At 37.1% G+C, this 19,656-nt stretch overlaps 1 protein-coding gene across 1 annotated transcript in view; it reads right to left on the bottom strand.

The window, feature by feature from the left end:
- Window positions 1–19,656, bottom strand: part of LOC135693452 (uncharacterized) — a 95,024-nt gene that overhangs the window by 15,072 nt on the left and 60,296 nt on the right. Inside the window, exons 19-26 of the mRNA XM_089111438.1 lie at window positions 6,420–19,581; window positions 4,692–4,814; window positions 4,225–4,347; window positions 3,838–3,960; window positions 3,491–3,613; window positions 2,796–3,041; window positions 2,039–2,157; window positions 20–328 (exon numbers count right to left, since the gene is read on the bottom strand). Coding sequence (XP_088967564.1) covers window positions 20–328; window positions 2,039–2,157; window positions 2,796–3,041; window positions 3,491–3,613; window positions 3,838–3,960; window positions 4,225–4,347; window positions 4,692–4,814; window positions 6,420–19,581 — 14,328 coding nt within the window. The remainder of the gene's footprint in view (window positions 1–19; window positions 329–2,038; window positions 2,158–2,795; window positions 3,042–3,490; window positions 3,614–3,837; window positions 3,961–4,224; window positions 4,348–4,691; window positions 4,815–6,419; window positions 19,582–19,656) is intronic.

The raw sequence follows: 19,656 nt of genomic DNA, 5'->3' as shown, positions 1-19,656 counted from the left end.
ATAAAAAGTAGACACTCACCGTATTTTTTCCTATGTAATTGTAGTAAGGATATGGAGTGGCATTTTTCCATGTTCCGAGCACTACTGAAGTTGGATTAAAATTTGTCACGTTGGAATACTTTTGCAAGTAGTTTCTTGTCTGATTAAAGAGTTTGACACTGATTTGATCTGTTTCAGTGTTGTCATGCCTTGTTGCTAGAAATCCACCTTCACCACCACGAAAGTCCAAGTCATGCCAATATGCTCCTACAATGTCATGGCCGACAGCGAAATCTGGGTTCCAGTTACAGAACTTTTTCGTGAAACTGAAATATCCATTTGAGCAACCCTGGAAAGTATTAAAGCAGTTTCTAGTTTCATTAGAAGCATTCATGAAGCTAGCAACAAGAGTTTAAAAGTAGTTAAAATTATCAACAAAATAATATTATAAACCAATTAGCAACATATTTGATCTAGTTTCATTAAAAGTATTCATGAAGCTAGCAACAAGAGTTTAAAAGTAGTTACAATTATCAACGAAATAATATTATAAACCAATTAGCAACATATTTGATCTAGTTTCATTAGAAGTATTCAAGAAACTATCAACAAGAGTTCAAAAGTAGTTAAAATTATCAACGAAATAATATTATAAACCAATTAGCAACATATTTGATCTAGTTTCATTAGAAGTATTCATGAAGCTAGCAACAAGAGTTCAAAAGTAGTTAAAATTATCAACGAAATAATATTATAAACCAATTAGCAACATATTTGATCTAGTTTCATTAGAAGTATTCAAGAAACTATCAACAAGAGTTCAAAAGTAGTTAAAATTATCAACGAAATAATATTATAAACCAATTAGCAACATATTTGATCTAGTTTCATTAGAAGTATTCATGAAGCTAGCAACAAGAGTTCAAAAGTAGTTAAAATTATCAACGAAATAATATTATAAACCAATTAGCAACATATTTAATCTAGTTTCATTAGGTATTTTCATGAAGCTAGCAACAAGAGTTCAAAAGTAGTTAAAATTATCAACGAAATAATATTATAAACCAATTAGCAACATATTTAATCTAGTTTCATTAGGTATTTTCATGAAGCTAGCAACAAGAGTTCAAAAGTAGTTAAAATTATCAACGAAATAATATTATAAACCAATTAGCAACTTATTTGATCTAGTTTCATTAGGTATTTTCATGAAGCTAGCAACAAGAGTTCAAAAGTAGTTAAAATTATCAACGAAATAATATTATAAACCAATTAGCAACTTATTTGATCTAGTTTCATTAAAAGTATTCATGAAGCTAGCAACAAGAGTTCAAAAGTAGTTAAAATTATCAACGAAATAATATTATAAACCAATTAGCAACATATTTAATCTAGTTTCATTAGGTATTTTCATGAAGCTAGCAACAAGAGTTCAAAAGTAGTTAAAATTATCAACGAAATAATATTATAAACCAATTAGCAACATATTTGATCCAGTTTCATTAGAAGTGTTCATGAAGCTAGCAACAAGAGTTCAAAAGTAGTTAAAATTATCAACGAAATAATATTATAAACCAATTAGCAACATATTTGATCTAGTTTCATTAGAAGTATTCATGAAGCTAGCAACAAGAGTTCAAAAGTAGTTAAAATTATCAACGAAATAATATTATAAACCAATTAGCAACATATTTGATCTAGTTTCATTAGAAGTATTCATGAAGCTAGCAACAAGAGTTCAAAAGTAGTTAAAATTATCAACGAAATGATATTATAAACCATTTAGCAACATATTTCATCCAGTTTCATTTGGTATTTTCATGAAGCTAGCAAAAAGAGTTCAAAAGTAGTTAAAATTATTAAAGAAATTATATTATAAACCCTTTAGCAACATATTTGATCCAATGGTTAAAGCAGCTAGATCCAATGTAACTAGTGTCAGCATCAAGCAATCGGCATAGCAAGCAAGCAAATATGCATTTTATCTTTTAGATGCAACAAAAATCTTCTCAAGAAATAGCTCATTTGGCACGAAGAGGAAAAATACAAAGAAGCTTACATATAATGTTTTGTGTATCCTGTTGCCAAGAGGAATACCAGATGAAACGAACAACCGGATTGTTTTATCGTCAACATTTGATTGGAGTAATTCTTGATTAAATATGAATAGTCGATCCTCTGTAAAAGAAAAAAATCTATAGAGTCGGAATCAAACATATAAAAAGCAGAAGCACACAGAGATACATAATGAATAGAAATCAAACAAGAATTTGAACAAGAACAATCTATACACGGCTTGTAGTCGTTTAGGAGCAGACTGTCATCAATACTTCAAATAAATCTTGTTTTCATTTCCAGTGACATCACAAATATTCTACCTTACTTCTCAGTCTCGCTATCGTTATCCCCAATAATCCCCAATAAGCCTCCTGACTGTTCTTAAAGCAATTTTTCATTGTTTGAAATTCGCTATATGACGAGAACAAAATATACCAAGCCTGGTTTTTTCTAATAGGCCATTTGTGCTCCAGGTCATATTTGCTGTAGATTCAAAAGCATTTTATGCAGTAATTGATAAGGTAATGATCAAAAAATATATGAGATAGACCAAAAACCATTTTGTCAGCTTCTGTCGATCGAATACACCATCATTCTTGATAATTAGACAACCAGTATATTTCTAGCAAGGTTTCGAAACGTTACTGCCTTAGAAGAATCTGAACTAATATTGAGAAGAACTAAAATTTATTTTCCAATGCTACAAAATTATGACATATTAGATAGTTCTAAATATGAATTAAAACAAAATTGCGAACCTCTACACCACTTTCCATTTCCAGTATAGCCAGCATTGCAGGAGCAAGCAAAGGAGCCAAGTTTATTTAGGCAAGTGGCAAACATATGGCAATTATGCAGTCCTTCTTGACATTCGTCAATATCAGCGCATTTTGTGTTGTTAATCAAGCGATAACCAGCAAGACAAGAACAGGAAAAAGAACCCGCTGTGTTGCTGCAGTTGTGGTCACATTTGTGCTTACTATAGTCAAGGCATTCATTGATGTCTGAAATATGAGTGATAAAAATATCATTCAAGTGGTTACCTCATAAAGATTTAGAAACAATCTGATACAGCAAAATGTTATTGCTGTCTGTTCATGTTACGTCTGTATAAGAAAACCGTTTCAATTTCAAAACAACTCTCCATCAGAATTAGCAAGTGATATAGAATATGTGAAAAACTTCGAAAGTGGGAGCCCAGCTCACGCCTATGCTGAAGACAACCCTACTGCCTGGAAAATAGCATCTCAGGAAATACCGGTTTGCATATGCGATGTAATGAAACGTTTATGTTGGTTAGAAAAATCATAGTAATTTTTATGGACAAAATGACTATAAAGACCAGGGCCATGCCAAAATTCAGGTAGCAGAAAAAACATTAGGTAGGTAATATTTTAATCAACTAAACGAAAGTGTGTTTTTTCGCGAAAAAGACAAAAAATTGCCAACACACCTGTGCATACTTTTCCGTTTCCTTGGTAACCCGATTTGCAAGAGCAAGTGTAGGCGCCAACTATGTTTGAACACACCCCATTGACATTGCAAGGAGCAGGCGTCGCATTGCATTCGTTTATATCTGTTTGATAGAGCAGCAATATTTGGAAATACAAATAAACACACGTGTTTAAAATACTTGAATTGTAATGCATTTGTATAAGATACTAAGCACATCTTCAATGCACTTTTATCAAAATTTGGTTCGAAAATCGTGATTTCATCTAAAGCTTGAAATGAAAATATGCAGGCTGATATTGGTAATTTACAGTCATATAAGAAATGTGAGTAAGTTATGCAACGTACCACTGCAGCTTGTGCCATTTCCAGTAAATCCTTGGTTGCAAGAGCATGCATACGAGCCAACATTATTGGTGCAGGAGGCATTTACATGACAAGGTCCAGAGCCTAATTCACACTCGTTGATATCTAAATTGAGATAAACAGTTTCTTATTCCATAGCTAACAACACATAGCAAAGGTTTTCACCAAAAGATTGATTCGTATGTAGCTATTTACAATTTTTTTATCTTTAAAATTTTGTTAGTTATAAGACAAAGCTAGATGCCAATTCCTTTTCTAAAAAACCAAGAGAAAAGATTTGTACCAATAAAAGAACCATCAAAATACAATTGTTAAAGAAATTTCGAGTAGACCGGTGAGTTTCTAGTAGAAAGAACTTTCTGAATATACCGCCACAAAATGTTCCATTCCCTTGATAGCCAGGTTTGCAAGAGCAGCTATACGAACCAACTGTGTTAGAACAGACCCCATTAACATTGCAAGGGGCAGGTGTTGCATTGCATTCATTTATATCTGTTTAAAAAAACAAGAAAAATTTACGACGAAAACACTTTGCTTTCGCATAAATATTTAAACGACATATATTTAGCGAAAAGAAATTGGCCAAACTGCAAAGATTATGCCCTAATATACAATAAACCATATCTACGAAGTTTTATAATATATAAAAAACCTTGAAATATTTGCAAAAACTCCATTGTAAATAAATGGAAATTTGACATAATTCTGTATATATTATATCAAATTTTAAACAAAGGTTCTAAATATCTAAACAAACGAAAGTTGAATGAAATTTTGAGTGTTGTTAGTGAATATAAACAGTAAAATATCAAAGGTGAATATATTATGGAATGTACCACTGCAGCTTGTGCCATTGCCAGTGAATCCTTGGTTGCAAGAGCATGCATACGAGCCAACATAATTGGTGCAGGAGGCATTTACATGACAAGGTCCAGAGCCTAATTCACACTCGTTGATATCTAAATCGAGATAAAACATAGTTTCATCTTACATAGCAAACAACACATGGTAGAGGCGCCCACAAAAAGACAAAGTACTGATGCAATGCTGACCTTCCAAACACTTTCTAAGAATACTTTCTTTGACTCTCCAAATACTGACCCTCCAAGTATTTTCTGAGAAGTAAATTTAAATATTTGCAATTTGGTAGAGTTTTTCATGTTTATTTTGACACGATGATAAATCGCAAGCCTTTTAAAATAATTGGGATATACGGATTCAATGCTATTGATCATTTGATAGCTAAACCTTTCAGATAAAACTGAGATTAGTACTGTTTTTGAAGACACAGTAGCCTAATCAATGCAAAAGCAACCTCTTGCCAAGCATGATATTAATCAACAAGGGTTAAAAATGTTTCAACCAGTCCGCATCTTTGGTTACATCTTCACAAGCCAATAAAAGGCTTGAAATACAATAGAAAAACGATAAAAAATTTAATTATTTTAGACGCAACAGAAACTTTCGCTACTGAAAGACCAGCCTCATACAAGTTTATACTGAGCGGAAAAATGTTCATTTTATAAAAGTTTATACCAATTACGGAAAATGCATATTCCGAAAGAGATGAGAAAACGCTCTTATGGCAATATTGAATTTCGATTAACAGATTCATGCATCGTATAGTTATTAGTGTAGCAGACGAATATTCATCATTCGTAGAAAATTTCTTATTGCTGAATAATGTAAAGAGAAGTATATTTATCAACTTTTCTCAATGCTTCATAATAGATCCAAAAAGAAAAAATTTTCAGATACTTTTGCAAATTGACGTAGAAGTTAAAAAACTAACAAGTTCTTTTTCTTTGATGTTGAAAGCAAAATTTAAAAACTCTGTAAGAGTTCAGGCCTTATTAAGCGGTGAAAATTTTACTGAAATAGACAATGGAAGGATTTAATTTTCAATTCAACACAAACTACAGTTTCAAATCTCACTATAACAAAATAATTTGGAATTTGCAAGCCTGGTTTCACAACAAAAATCAATTACAAGAGTGAGTAAATATGAAATAAAAAAGTTCACGAATGATAACATAAAAATTTATGATTGCTTAACAAGTAAAGCTGAAAAAGTAAAGATAGATAACTATAATAATAATAATTATAATAATAGAAATAAATATATATTTATTTATACTAGTTTATACTGTAAAATCTAACAGTGCAAAGAAGCCTTGTAATCACTCGAATCCCAACGTAAAATGAAATCTTTTAATACAGTAAAATCATCCAAATCAATAAAGAACCTTATGTTTTTGAAATCTTCAACAATGTTCCAAAAATGATTAATTGAATTTTTCAAACTATGTTGAACTTAGACATGATGCTCAATACATACCTAATAATTCATTTCTTTGTATGAAATAGAACTTTTAGCCAATCAGGAAAATATATCAGGGCAAAAGATTTCGAGACAAAATTCCGAACAATAATAATTATCATGATGATATTGAATACCCTTCAGATGATAAATAGAGACTTCGGGAAAAAAGAAAATTGCTACAGGAGAAAATCCTTCAATAACTAGAAACCATTACAATATAGTAAAAAGGCGGTTTACAAACCTATTGACGACGACAGAACCATGTCAGTGCTCTTGGTCACCCCGCTTATGCTTATCGACAATGGAACTTGAGAAGAGCTTGAAGACAAAATCATTCCATAATAGAAACTATTTGCTGTGGAAATCGATGTCGTTGGAAAAATAGCAGCTGTAGGAAAAATTGATGATTCAGCAGCAAAACCAAAACTGGTTAGAATATATGATGAAGAAAAAGAACTGCTGGCCATGCCATCGTAAGAGGGGGACAAAGAAGAAACAGGTATGCTGAAAACATAAGACAGAGCATAAGCAATATTTGTTACGGAACTCGTTAATTCCGGTGTCGTTCCTGTAATTTCAAAAGCAATTGACAACAGATTTTGAGCACTTGTTGATGCCTCTATAGAGCTAGAAGCAACTGTGGATGTCTCAGCACTACTTGATGATATCAAATCAGCATCTAAAGAAGAACTTGTCGCAGCTGTTGTACTTGAAGTTGACGGAATCACTGAAGAAGGCAACGATGATGTAGCTCCAATACTGTTTTGCAAATCAGCTGTAATTGTACCTGTTGATGAAGTTCCAAAGGGGGACACAATCGAAGTATCAGAAATGCTTGATGATATCGAAACAGGAAAACTAGTGGAGGCCTCTACACTTGGTATGCTTGATGTTGGTGTTGTAATTTCAGTGCTAGACGATAACAGTACTTGAGTACTTGTCGATGCCTCTACAGAACTCGTAACTGCAAATGAAACAGATTCTATACTTGAAACCACTGTGGATGTCTCAGAACTGCTTGATGATATCGCATCAGCAACTGAAGATGAACTTGTAGCAGCTGTTGTGCTTGAAGTGGACGGAATCACTGAAAAAGACAACGATGATGTAGCTCCAATACTTGTTTGCAAATCAGATGTAATTATTCCTGTTGATGAAGTTCCATAGGGGGACACAATCGAAGTATCAGAAATGCTTGATGATATCGAAACAGGAACACTAGTAGAAGCTACTTCACTTGGTATACTCGATGTTGGTGTTGTAATTTCAGTGCTAGACGATAACAGTACTTGAGTACTTGTCGATGCCTCTACAGAACTTGTAACTGCAAGTAAAACAGATTCTAAACTTGAAACCACTGTGGATGTCTCTGCACTGCTTGATGATATCGTATCAGCAACTGAAGATGAACTTGTCGCAGCTATTGTACTTGAAGTGGACGGATTTACTGAAGAAGGTAACGATGACGTAGCTCCAATACTGGTTTGCAAATCAGATGTAATTTTACCTGTTGATGTAGTTCCATAGGGGGACACAATCGAAGTATCAGAAATGCTTGATGATATCGAAACAGGAAGACTAGTAGAAGCTACTGCACTTGGTATGCTTGATGTTGTTGTTGTAATTTCAGTACTAGAGGATAACAGTGCTTGAGTACTTGTCGCTGCCTCTACAGAACTCGTAACTGCAAGCGAATTAGATTCTATACTTGAAACCACTGTGGATGTCTCAGCCCTACTTGTTGATAAGGTATCAGCAACTAAAGATAAACTTGTCGCAGCTGTTGTGCTTGAAGTGGACGGAATCACCGAAGAAGACAACGATGTTGTAGCTCCAATACTAGTTTGCAAATCAGATGTAATTATTCCTGTTGATGAAGTTCCATAGGGGGACACAATCGAAGTATCATAAATGCTTGAGGATATCGAAACAGGAAGACTAGTAGAAGCTTCTGCACTTGGTATGCTTGATGTTGCTGTTGTAATTTCAATACTAGAGGATAACAGTGATTGAGTACTTGTCGATGCCTCTACAGAACTCGTAACTGCAAGTGAAACAGATTCTATACTTGAAACCACTGTGGATGTCTCTGCACTGCTTGATGATATCGAATCAGCAACTGAAGATGAACTTGTCGCAGCTATTGTACTTGAAGTGGACGGATTTACTGAAGAAGGTAACGATGACGTAGCTCCAATACTGGTTTGCAAATCAGATTTAATTTTACCTGTTGATGTAGTTCCATAGGGGGACACAATCGAAGTATCAGAAATGCTTGATGATATCGAAACAGGAAGAATAGTAGAAGCCTCTGCACTTGCTATGCTTGATGTTGCTGTTGAAATTTCAGTACTATAGGATAACAGTGCTTGAGAACTTGTCGATGCCTCTACAGAACTCGTAAATGCAAGTGAAACAGATTCTATCCTAGAGGCTACTGTCGGTGTTTCAGCACTTCTTGATGATATCGTATCAGCAACTGAAGATGAACTTGTCGCAGCTGTTGAGCTTGAAGTGGACGGAATCACAGAAGAAGACAACGATGATGTAGCTCCAATACTAGTTTGCAAATTAGATGTAATTATTCCTGTTGATAAAGTTCCATAGGGGGACACAATCGAAGTATCAGAAATGCTTGAGGATATCAAAACAAGTAGACTAGTAGTAGCTACTGCACTTGGTAAGCTTGATGTTGATGTTGTAATTTCAGTGCTAGACGATAACAGTACTTGAGTACTTGTCGCTGCCTCTACAGAACTCGTAACTGCAAGCGAATTAGATTCTATACTTGAAACCACTGTGGATGTCTCAGCACTGCTTGTTGATAAGGTATCAGCAACTAAAGATAAACTTGTCGCAGCTGTTGTGCTTGAAGTGGACGGAATCACCGAAGAAGACAACGATGATGTAGCTCCAATACTTGTTTGCAAATCAGATGTAATTATTCCTGTTGATGAAGTTCCATAGGGGGACACAATCGAAGTATCAGAAATGCTTGAGGATATCGAAACAGGAAGACTAGTAGAAGCCTCTGCACTTGGTATGCTTGATGTTGCTATTGTAATTTCAATACTAGAGGATAACAGTGATTGAGTACTTGTCGATGCCTCTACAGAACTCGTAACTGCAAGTGAATAAGATTCTATACTTGAAAGCACTGTGGATGTCTCTGCACTGATTGATGATATCAAATCAGTAACTGAAGATGAACTTGTAGCAGCTGTTGTGCTTGAAGTGGACGGAATCACTGAAGAAAACAACGATGATGTAGCTCCAATACTTCTTTGCAAATCAGATGTAATTATTCCTGTTGAAGAAGTTCCATAGGGGTACACAATCGAAGTATCAGAAACGCTTGATGATATCGAAACAGGATCACTGTAAGAAGCTGCTGCACTTGGTATGCTCGACGTTTGTGTTGTAATTTCAGTACTAGAGGAAAACGGTATTTGAGTACTTGTCGATGCCTCTACAGAGCTAGTAACTGGAAGTGAAACAGATCCTATACTTGAAACCACTGTTGATGTCTCAGCACTGCTTGATGATATCGTATCAGTAACTGAAGATGAACTTGTCGCAGCTATTGAATTTGAAGTGGTCGGAATCACTGAAGAAGGCAACGATGATGTAGCTGCAATACTAGTTTGCAAATTAGATGTAATTATTCCTGTTGATGAAGTACCATACGGGGACACAATCGAAGTATCAGAAATGCTTGATGATATCGAAACAGGAACACTACTAGAAGCTACTGCACTTGGTATACTCGATGTTGGTGTTGTAATTTCAGTGCTAGACGATAACAGTATTTGAATACTTGTCGATGTCTCTACAGAACTCGTAACTGCAAGTGAAACAGATTCTATCCTAGAGGCTACTGTCGGTGTTTCAGCACTTCTTGATGATATCGTATCAGCAACTGAAGATGAACTTGTCGCAGCTGTTGTGCTTGAAGTGAACGGAATCACAGAAGAAGACAACGATGATGTAGCTCCAATACTAGTTTGCAAATCAGATCCAGTTATTCCTGTTGATGAAGATCCATAGGGGGACACAATCGAAGTAACAGAAATTCTTGATGATATCGAAACAGGAACACTGGTAGAAGCTACTGCACTTGATATGTTCGATGTAATGGCTGTAATGTCAGTGCTAGAGGATAACAGTCCTTCAGAATTTGTCGATGCCTCTACAGAACTCGTAAATGCAAATGAAACAGATTCTATCCTAGAGGCTTCTGTCGGTGTTTCAGCACTTCTTGATGATATCGTATCAGCAACTGAAGATGAACTTGTCGCAGCTGTTGTGCTTGAAGTGGACGGAATCACAGAAGAAGACAACGATGATGTAGCTCCAATACTAGTTTGCAAATCAGATGTAATTATTCCTGTTGATGAAGTTCCATATGGGGACACAATCGAAGTATCAGAAAAGCTTGATGATATCGAAACAGGAAGACTAGTAGAAGTTACCGCATTTGGTATGCTCGATGTTGGCATTGTAATTTCAGTGCTAGACCAAAACAGTCTTTGAGTACTTATCGATGCCTCTACATAACTCGTAACTGCAAGTAAATTAGATTCTATACTTGAAACCACTGTGGATGTCTCGGCACTGCTTGATGATATTGTATCAGTAACTGAAGATGAACTTGTTGCAACTATTGTACTTGAAGTGGATGGAATCACTGAAGAAGACAACGATGATGTAGCTCCAATACTAGTTTGCGAATCAGATGTGATTATTCCTGTTGATGAAGTTCCATAGGGGGACACAATCGAAGTATCAGAAATGCTTGATGATATAGAAAAAGGAGAACTGGTATAAGCTACTGCACTTGGTATGTTCGATGTTGGTGCTGTAATGTCAGTGCTAGAGGATAACAGTACTTGAATACTTGTCGCTGCCTCTACAGAACTCGTAATTGCAAGTGAAACAGATCCTATACTTGAAACCACTGTTGATGTCTCATCACTGCTTGATGATCTCGTATCAGCAACTGAAGATGAACTTGTCGCAGCTATTGTATTAGAAGTGATCGGAATCACTGAAGAAGGCAATGATGATGTAGCTCCAATACTAGTTTGCAAATCAGATGTAATTATTCCTGTTGATGAAGTTCCATAGGGGTACACAATCGAAGTATCAGAAATGCTTGATGATATCGAAACAGGAAGACTAGTAGAAGCTACTGCATTTGGTATGCTTGATGTTGTTGTTGTAATTTCAGTACTAGAGGATAACAGTGCTTGAGAACTTGTCGATGCCTCTACAGAACTCGTAACTGCAAATGAAACAGATTCTATAATTGAAACCACTGTGGATGTCTCAGAACTGCTTGATGATATCGCATCAGCAACTGAAGATGAACTTGTAGCAGCTGTTGTGCTTGAAGTTGACGGAATCACCGAAGAAGACAACGATGATGTAGCTCCAATACTTGTTTGCAAATCAGATGTAATTATTCCTGTTGATGAAGTTCCATAGGGGGACACAATCGAAGTATCAGAAATGCTTGAGGATATCGAAACAGGAAGACTAGTAGAAGCTTCTGCACTTGGTATGCTTGATGTTGCTGTTGTAATTTCAATACTAGAGGATAACAGTGATTGAGTACTTGTCGATGCCTCTACAGAACTCGTAACTGCAAGTGAATAAGATTCTATACTTGAAACCACTGTGGATGTCTCGGCACTGCTTGACAATATCGAATCAGTAACTGAAGATGAACTTGTCGCAGCTATTGTATTTGAAGTGGACGGATTTACTGAAGAAGGTAACGATGATGTAGCTCCAATACTGGTTTGCATATCAGATGTAATTATACCTATTGACGAAGTTTCATAGGGGAACACAATCGAAGTATCAGAAATGCTTGATGATATCGAAACAGGAAGAATAGTAGAACCCTCTGCACTTGCTATGCTTGATGTTGCTGTTGTAATTTCAGTGCTAGACGATAACAGTACTTGAGTACTTGTCGCTGCCTCTACAGAACTCGTAACTGCAAGCGAATTAGATTCTATACTTGAAACCACTGTGGATGTCTCAGCACTGCTTGTTGATAAGGTATCAGCAACTAAAGATAAACTTGTCGCAGCTGTTGTGCTTGAAGTTGACGGAATCACCGAAGAAGACAACGATGATGTAGCTCCAATACTTGTTTGCAAATCAGATGTAATTATTCCTGTTGATGAAGTTCCATAGGGGGACACAATCGAAGTATCAGAAATGCTTGAGGATATCGAAACAGGAAGACTAGTAGAAGCTTCTGCACTTGGTATGCTTGATGTTGCTGTTGTAATTTCAATACTAGAGGATAACAGTGATTGAGTAATTGTCGATGCCTCTACAGAACTCGTAACTGCAAGTGAATAAGATTCTATACTTGAAACCACTGTGGATGTCTCGGCACTGCTTGACAATATCGAATCAGTAACTGAAGATGAACTTGTCGCAGCTATTGTATTTGAAGTGGACGGATTTACTGAAGAAGGTAACGATGATGTAGCTCCAATATTGGTTTGCAAATCAGATGTAATTATACCTATTGACGAAGTTTCATAGGGGAACACAATCGAAGTATCAGAAATGCTTGATGATATCGAAACAGGAAGAATAGTAGAACCCTCTGCACTTGCTATGCTTGATGTTGCTGTTGTAATTTCAGTACTAGAGGATAACAGTGCTTGAGTACTTGTCGATGCCTCTACAGAACTCGTAACTGCAAGTGAAACAGATTCTTTACTTGAAAGCACTGTGGATGTCTCTGCACTGATTGATGATATCAAATCAGTATCTGAAGATGAACTTGTAGCAGCTGTTGTGCTTGAAGTGGACGGAATCACTGAAGAAAACAACGATGATGTAGCTCCAATACTTGTTTGCAAATCAGATGTAATTATTCCTGTTGATGAAGTTCCATAGGGGAACACAATCGAAGTATCAGAAATGCTTGATGATATCGAAACAGGAACACTAGTAGAAGCTACTTCACTTGGTATGCTCGATGTTGGTGTTGTAATTTCAGTACTAGAGGAAAACGGTATTTGAGTACTTGTCGATGCCTCTACAGAGCTCGTAACTGGAAGTGAAACAGATCCTATACTTAAAACCACTGTTGATGTCTCAGCACTGCTTGATGATATCGTATCAGCAACTGAAGATGAACTTGTCGCAGCTATTGAATTTGAAGTGGTCGGAATCACTGAAGAAGGCAACGATGATGTAGCTGCAATACTAGTTTGCAAATTAGATGTAATTATTCCTGTTGATGAAGTACCATACGGGGACACAATCGAAGTATTAGAAATGCTTGATGATATCGAAACAGGAACACTACTAGAAGCTACTGCACTTGGTATACTCGATGTTGGTGTTGTAATTTCAGTGCTAGACGATAACAGTATTTGAATACTTGTCGATGTCTCTACAGAACTCGTAACTGCAAGTGAAACAGATTCTATCCTAGAGGCTACTGTCGGTGTTTCAGCACTTCTTGATGATATCGTATCAGCAACTGAAGATGAACTTGTCGCAGCTGTTGTGCTTGAAGTGAACTGAATCACAGAAGAAGACAACGATGATGTAGCTCCAATACTAGTTTGCAAATCAGATCTAATTATTCCTGTTGATGAAGTTCCATAGGGGGACACAATCGAAGTATCAGAAATGCTTGATGATATCGAAACAGGAACACTACTAGAAGCTACTGCACTTGGTATACTCGATGTTGGTATTGTAATTTCAGTGCTAGACCAAAACAGTCTTTGAGTACTTATCGATGCCTCTACATAACTCGTAACTGCAAGTAAATTAGATTCTATACTTGAAACCACTGTGGATGTCTCGGCACTGCTTGATGATATCGCATCAGCAACTGAAGATGAACTTGTAGCAGCTGTTGTACTTGAAGTGGACGGATTTACTGAAGAAAGTAACGATGACGTAGCTCCAATAATGGTTTGCAAATCAGATGTAATTTTACCTGTTGATGTAGTTCCATAGGGGGACACAATCGAAGTATTAGAAATGCTTGATGATATCGAAACAGGAAGAATAGTAGAAGCCTCTGCACTTGCTATGCTTGATGTTGCTGTTGAAATTTCAGTACTAGAGGACAACAGTGCTTGAGTACTTGTCGATGCCTCTACAGAACTCGTAACTGCAAGTGAAACAGATTCTTTACTTGAAAGCACTGTGGATGTCTCTGCACTGATTGATGATATCAAATCAGTAACTGAAGATGAACTTGTAGCAGCTGTTGTGCTTGAAGTGGACGGAATCACTGAAGAAAACAACGATGATGTAGCTCCAATACTTGTTTGCAAATCAGATGTAATTATTCCTGTTGATGAGGTTCCATAGGGGTACACAATCGAAGTATCAGAAATGCTTGATGATATCGAAACAGGAAGACTAGTAGAAGCTACTGCACTTGGTATGCTTGATGTTGTTGTTGTAATTTCAGTACTAGAGGATAACAGTGCTTGAGTACTTGTCGCTGCCTCTACAGAACTCGTAACTGCAAGCGAATTAGATTCTATACTTGAAAGCACTGTGGATGTCTCTGCACTGATTGATGATATCAAATCAGTAACTGAAGATGAACTTGTAGCAGCTATTGAATTTGAAGTGGTCGGAATCACTGAAGAAGGCAACGATGATGTAGCTGCAATACTAGTTTGCAAATTAGATGTAATTATTCCTGTTGATGAAGTACCATACGGGGACACAATCGAAGTATTAGAAATGCTTGATGATATCGAAACAGGAACACTACTAGAAGCTACTGCACTTGGTATACTCGATGTTGGTGTTGTAATTTCAGTGCTAGACGATAACAGTATTTGAATACTTGTCGATGTCTCTACAGAACTCGTAACTGCAAGTGAAACAGATTCTATCCTAGAGGCTACTGTCGGTGTTTCAGCACTTCTTGATGATATCGTATCAGCAACTGAAGATGAACTTGTCGCAGCTGTTGTGCTTGAAGTGAACTGAATCACAGAAGAAGACAACGATGATGTAGCTCCAATACTAGTTTGCAAATCAGATCTAATTATTCCTGTTGATGAAGTTCCATAGGGGGACACAATCGAAGTAACAGAAATTCTTGATGATATCGAAACAGGAACACTGGTAGAAGCTACTGCACTTGATATATTCGATGTAATGGCTGTAATGTCAGTGCTAGAGGATAACAGTCCTTCAAAACTTGTCGATGCCTCTACAGAACTCGTAAATGCAAGTGAAACAGATTCTATCCTAGAGGCTTCTGTCGGTGTTTCAGCACTTCTTGATGATATCGTATCAGCAACTGAAGATGAACTTGTCGCAGCTGTTGTGCTTGAAGTGGACGGAATCACAGAAGAAGACAACGATGATGTAGCTCCAATACTAGTTTGCAAATCAGATGTAAATATTCCTGTTGATGAAGTTCCATAGGGGGACACAATCGAAGTATCAGAAATGTTTGATGATATCGAAACAGGAACACTACTAGAAGCTACTGTACTTGGTATACTCGATGTTGGTATTGTAATTTCAGTGCTAGACCAAAACAGTCTTTGAGTACTTATCGATGCCTCTACATAACTCGTAACTGCAAGTAAATTAGATTCTATACTTGAAACCACTGTGGATGTCTCGGCACTGCTTGATGATATCGCATCAGCAACTGAAGATGAACTTGTAGCAGCTGTTGTACTTGAAGTGGAGGGATTTACTGAAGAAAGTAACGATGACGTAGCTCCAATACTGGTTTGCAAATCAGATGTAATTTTACCTGTTGATGTAGTTCCATAGGGGGACACAATCGAAGTATTAGAAATGCTTGATGATATCGAAACAGGAAGAATAGTAGAAGCCTCTGCACTTGCTATGCTTGATGTTGCTGTTGAAATTTCAGTACTAGAGGACAACAGTGCTTGAGTACTTGTCGATGCCTCTACAGAACTCGTAACTGCAAGTGAAACAGATTCTTTACTTGAAAGCACTGTGGATGTCTCTGCACTGATTGATGATATCAAATCAGTAACTGAAGATGAACTTGTAGCAGCTGTTGTGCTTGAAGTGGACGGAATCACTGAAGAAAACAACGATGATGTAGCTCCAATACTTGTTTGCAAATCAGATGTAATTATTCCTGTTGATGAGGTTCCATAGGGGTACACAATCGAAGTATCAGAAATGCTTGATGATATCGAAACAGGAAGACTAGTAGAAGCTACTGCACTTGGTATGCTTGATGTTGTTGTTGTAGTTTCAGTACTAGAGGATAACAGTGCTTGAGTACTTGTCGATGCCTCTACAGAACTCGTAACTGCAAGTGAGACAGATCCTATACTTGAAACCACTGTTGATGTCTCAGCACTGCTTGATGATATCGTATCAGCAACTGAAGATGAACTTGTCGCAGCTGTTGTGCTTGAAGTGGACGGAATCACAGAAGAAGACAACGATGATGTAGCTCCAATACTAGTTTGCAAATCAGATGTAAATATTCCTGTTGATGAAGTTCCATAGGGGGACACAATCGAAGTATCAGAAATGTTTGATGATATCGAAACAGGAACACTACTAGAAGCTACTGTACTTGGTATACTCGATGTTGGTATTGTAATTTCAGTGCTAGACCAAAACAGTCTTTGAGTACTTATCGATGCCTCTACATAACTCGTAACTGCAAGTAAATTAGATTCTATACTTGAAACCACTGTGGATGTCTCGGCACTGCTTGATGATATCGCATCAGCAACTGAAGATGAACTTGTAGCAGCTGTTGTACTTGAAGTGGAGGGATTTACTGAAGAAAGTAACGATGACGTAGCTCCAATACTGGTTTGCAAATCAGATGTAATTTTACCTGTTGATGTAGTTCCATAGGGGGACACAATCGAAGTATTAGAAATGCTTGATGATATCGAAACAGGAAGAATAGTAGAAGCCTCTGCACTTGCTATGCTTGATGTTGCTGTTGAAATTTCAGTACTAGAGGACAACAGTGCTTGAGTACTTGTCGATGCCTCTACAGAACTCGTAACTGCAAGTGAAACAGATTCTTTACTTGAAAGCACTGTGGATGTCTCTGCACTGATTGATGATATCAAATCAGTAACTGAAGATGAACTTGTAGCAGCTGTTGTGCTTGAAGTGGACGGAATCACTGAAGAAAACAACGATGATGTAGCTCCAATACTTGTTTGCAAATCAGATGTAATTATTCCTGTTGATGAGGTTCCATAGGGGTACACAATCGAAGTATCAGAAATGCTTGATGATATCGAAACAGGAAGACTAGTAGAAGCTACTGCACTTGGTATGCTTGATGTTGTTGTTGTAGTTTCAGTACTAGAGGATAACAGTGCTTGAGTACTTGTCGATGCCTCTACAGAACTCGTAACTGCAAGTGAGACAGATCCTATACTTGAAACCACTGTTGATGTCTCAGCACTGCTTGATGATATCGTATCAGCAACTGAAGATGAACTTGTCGCAGCTATTGTATTTGAAGTGGTCGGAATCACTGAAGAAGGCAACGAAGATGTAGCTCCAATACTAGCTTGCAAATCAGATGTAATTATTCCTGTTGATGAAGTTCCATAGGGGGACACAATCGAAGTATCAGAAATGCTTGATGATATCGAAACAGGAAGAATAGTAGAAGCCTCTGCACTTGCTATGCTTGATGTTGCTGTTGAAATTTCAGTACTAGAGGACAACAGTGCTTGAGTACTTGTCGATGCCTCTACAGAACTCGTAACTGCAAGTGAAACAGATTCTTTACTTGAAAGCACTGTGGATGTCTCTGCACTGATTGATGATATCAAATCAGTAACTGAAGATGAACTTGTAGCAGCTGTTGTGCTTGAAGTGGACGGAATCACTGAAGAAAACAACGATGATGTAGCTCCAATACTTGTTTGCAAATCAGATGTAATTATTCCTGTTGATGAGGTTCCATAGGGGTACACAATCGAAGTATCAGAAATGCTTGATGATATCGAAACAGGAAGATTAGTAGAAGCTACTGCACTTGGTATGCTTGATGTTGTTGTTGTAATTTCAGTACTAGAGGATAACAGTGCTTGAGTACTTGTCGCTGCCTCTACAGAACTCGTAACTGCAAGCGAATTAGATTCTATACTTGAAACCACTGTGGATGTCTCAGCACTGCTTGTTGATAAGGTATCAGCAACTAAAGATAAACTTGTCGCAGCTGTTGTGCTTGAAGTGGACGGAATCACTGAAGAAGGCAACGATGATGTAGCTCCAATACTAGTTTGCAAATCAGATGTAAATATTCCTGTTGATGAAGTTCCATAGGGGGACACAATCGAAGTATCGGAAATGCTTGATGATATCGAAACAGGAACACTAGTAGAAGCTACTTCACTTGGTATACTCGATGTTGGTGTTGTAATTTCGTTGCTAGACGATAACAGTACTTGAGTACTTGTCGATGCCTCTACAGAACTCGTAACTGCAAGTGAGACAGATCCTATACTTGAAACCACTATTGATGTCTCAGCACTGCTTGATGATATCGTATCAGCAACTGAAGATGAACTTGTCGCAGCTATTGTATTTGAAGTGGTCGGAATCACTGAAGAAGGCAACGAAGATGTAGCTCCAATACTAGCTTGCAAATCAGATGTAATTATTCCTGTTGATGAAGTTCCATAGGGGGACACAATCGAAGTATCAGAAATGCTTGATGATATCGAAACAGGAAGAATAGTAGAAGCCTCTGCACTTGCTATGCTTGATGTTGCTGTTGAAATTTCAGTACTAGAGGACAACAGTGCTTGAGTACTTGTCGATGCCTCTACAGAACTCGTAACTGCAAGTGAAACAGATTCTTTACTTGAAAGCACTGTGGATGTCTCTGCACTGATTGATGATATCAAATCAGTAACTCTAGATGAACTTGTAGCAGCTGTTGTGCTTGAAGTGGACGGAATCACTGAAGAAAACAACGATGATGTAGCTCCAATACTTGTTTGCAAATCAGATGTAATTATTCCTGTTGATGAGGTTCCATAGGGGTACACAATCGAAGTATCAGAAATGCTTGATGATATCGAAACAGGAAGACTAGTAGAAGCTACTGCACTTGGTATGCTTGATGTTGTTGTTGTAATTTCAGTACTAGAGGATAACAGTGCTTGAGTACTTGTCGCTGCCTCTACAGAACTCGTAACTGCAAGCGAATTAGATTCTATACTTGAAACCACTGTGGATGTCTCAGCACTTCTTGTTGATAAGGTATCAGCAACTAAAGATAAACTTGTCGCAGCTGTTGTGCTTGAAGTGGACGGAATCACTGAAGAAGGCAACGATGATGTAGCTCCAATACTAGTTTGCAAATCAGATGTAAATATTCCTGTTGATGAAGTTCCATAGGGGGACACAATCGAAGTATCAGAAATGCTTGATGATATCGAAACAGGAACACTAGTAGAAGCTACTTCACT

This window comes from Rhopilema esculentum, chromosome 11, assembly GCF_057945365.1.
Source record: "Rhopilema esculentum isolate cy_ngs chromosome 11, ASM5794536v1, whole genome shotgun sequence".
Lineage (NCBI taxonomy): Eukaryota > Metazoa > Cnidaria > Scyphozoa > Rhizostomeae > Rhizostomatidae > Rhopilema > Rhopilema esculentum.
The sequence above is the reverse complement of the archived record's forward strand: the minus strand, read 5'-3'. Positions and strand labels throughout refer to the sequence as shown.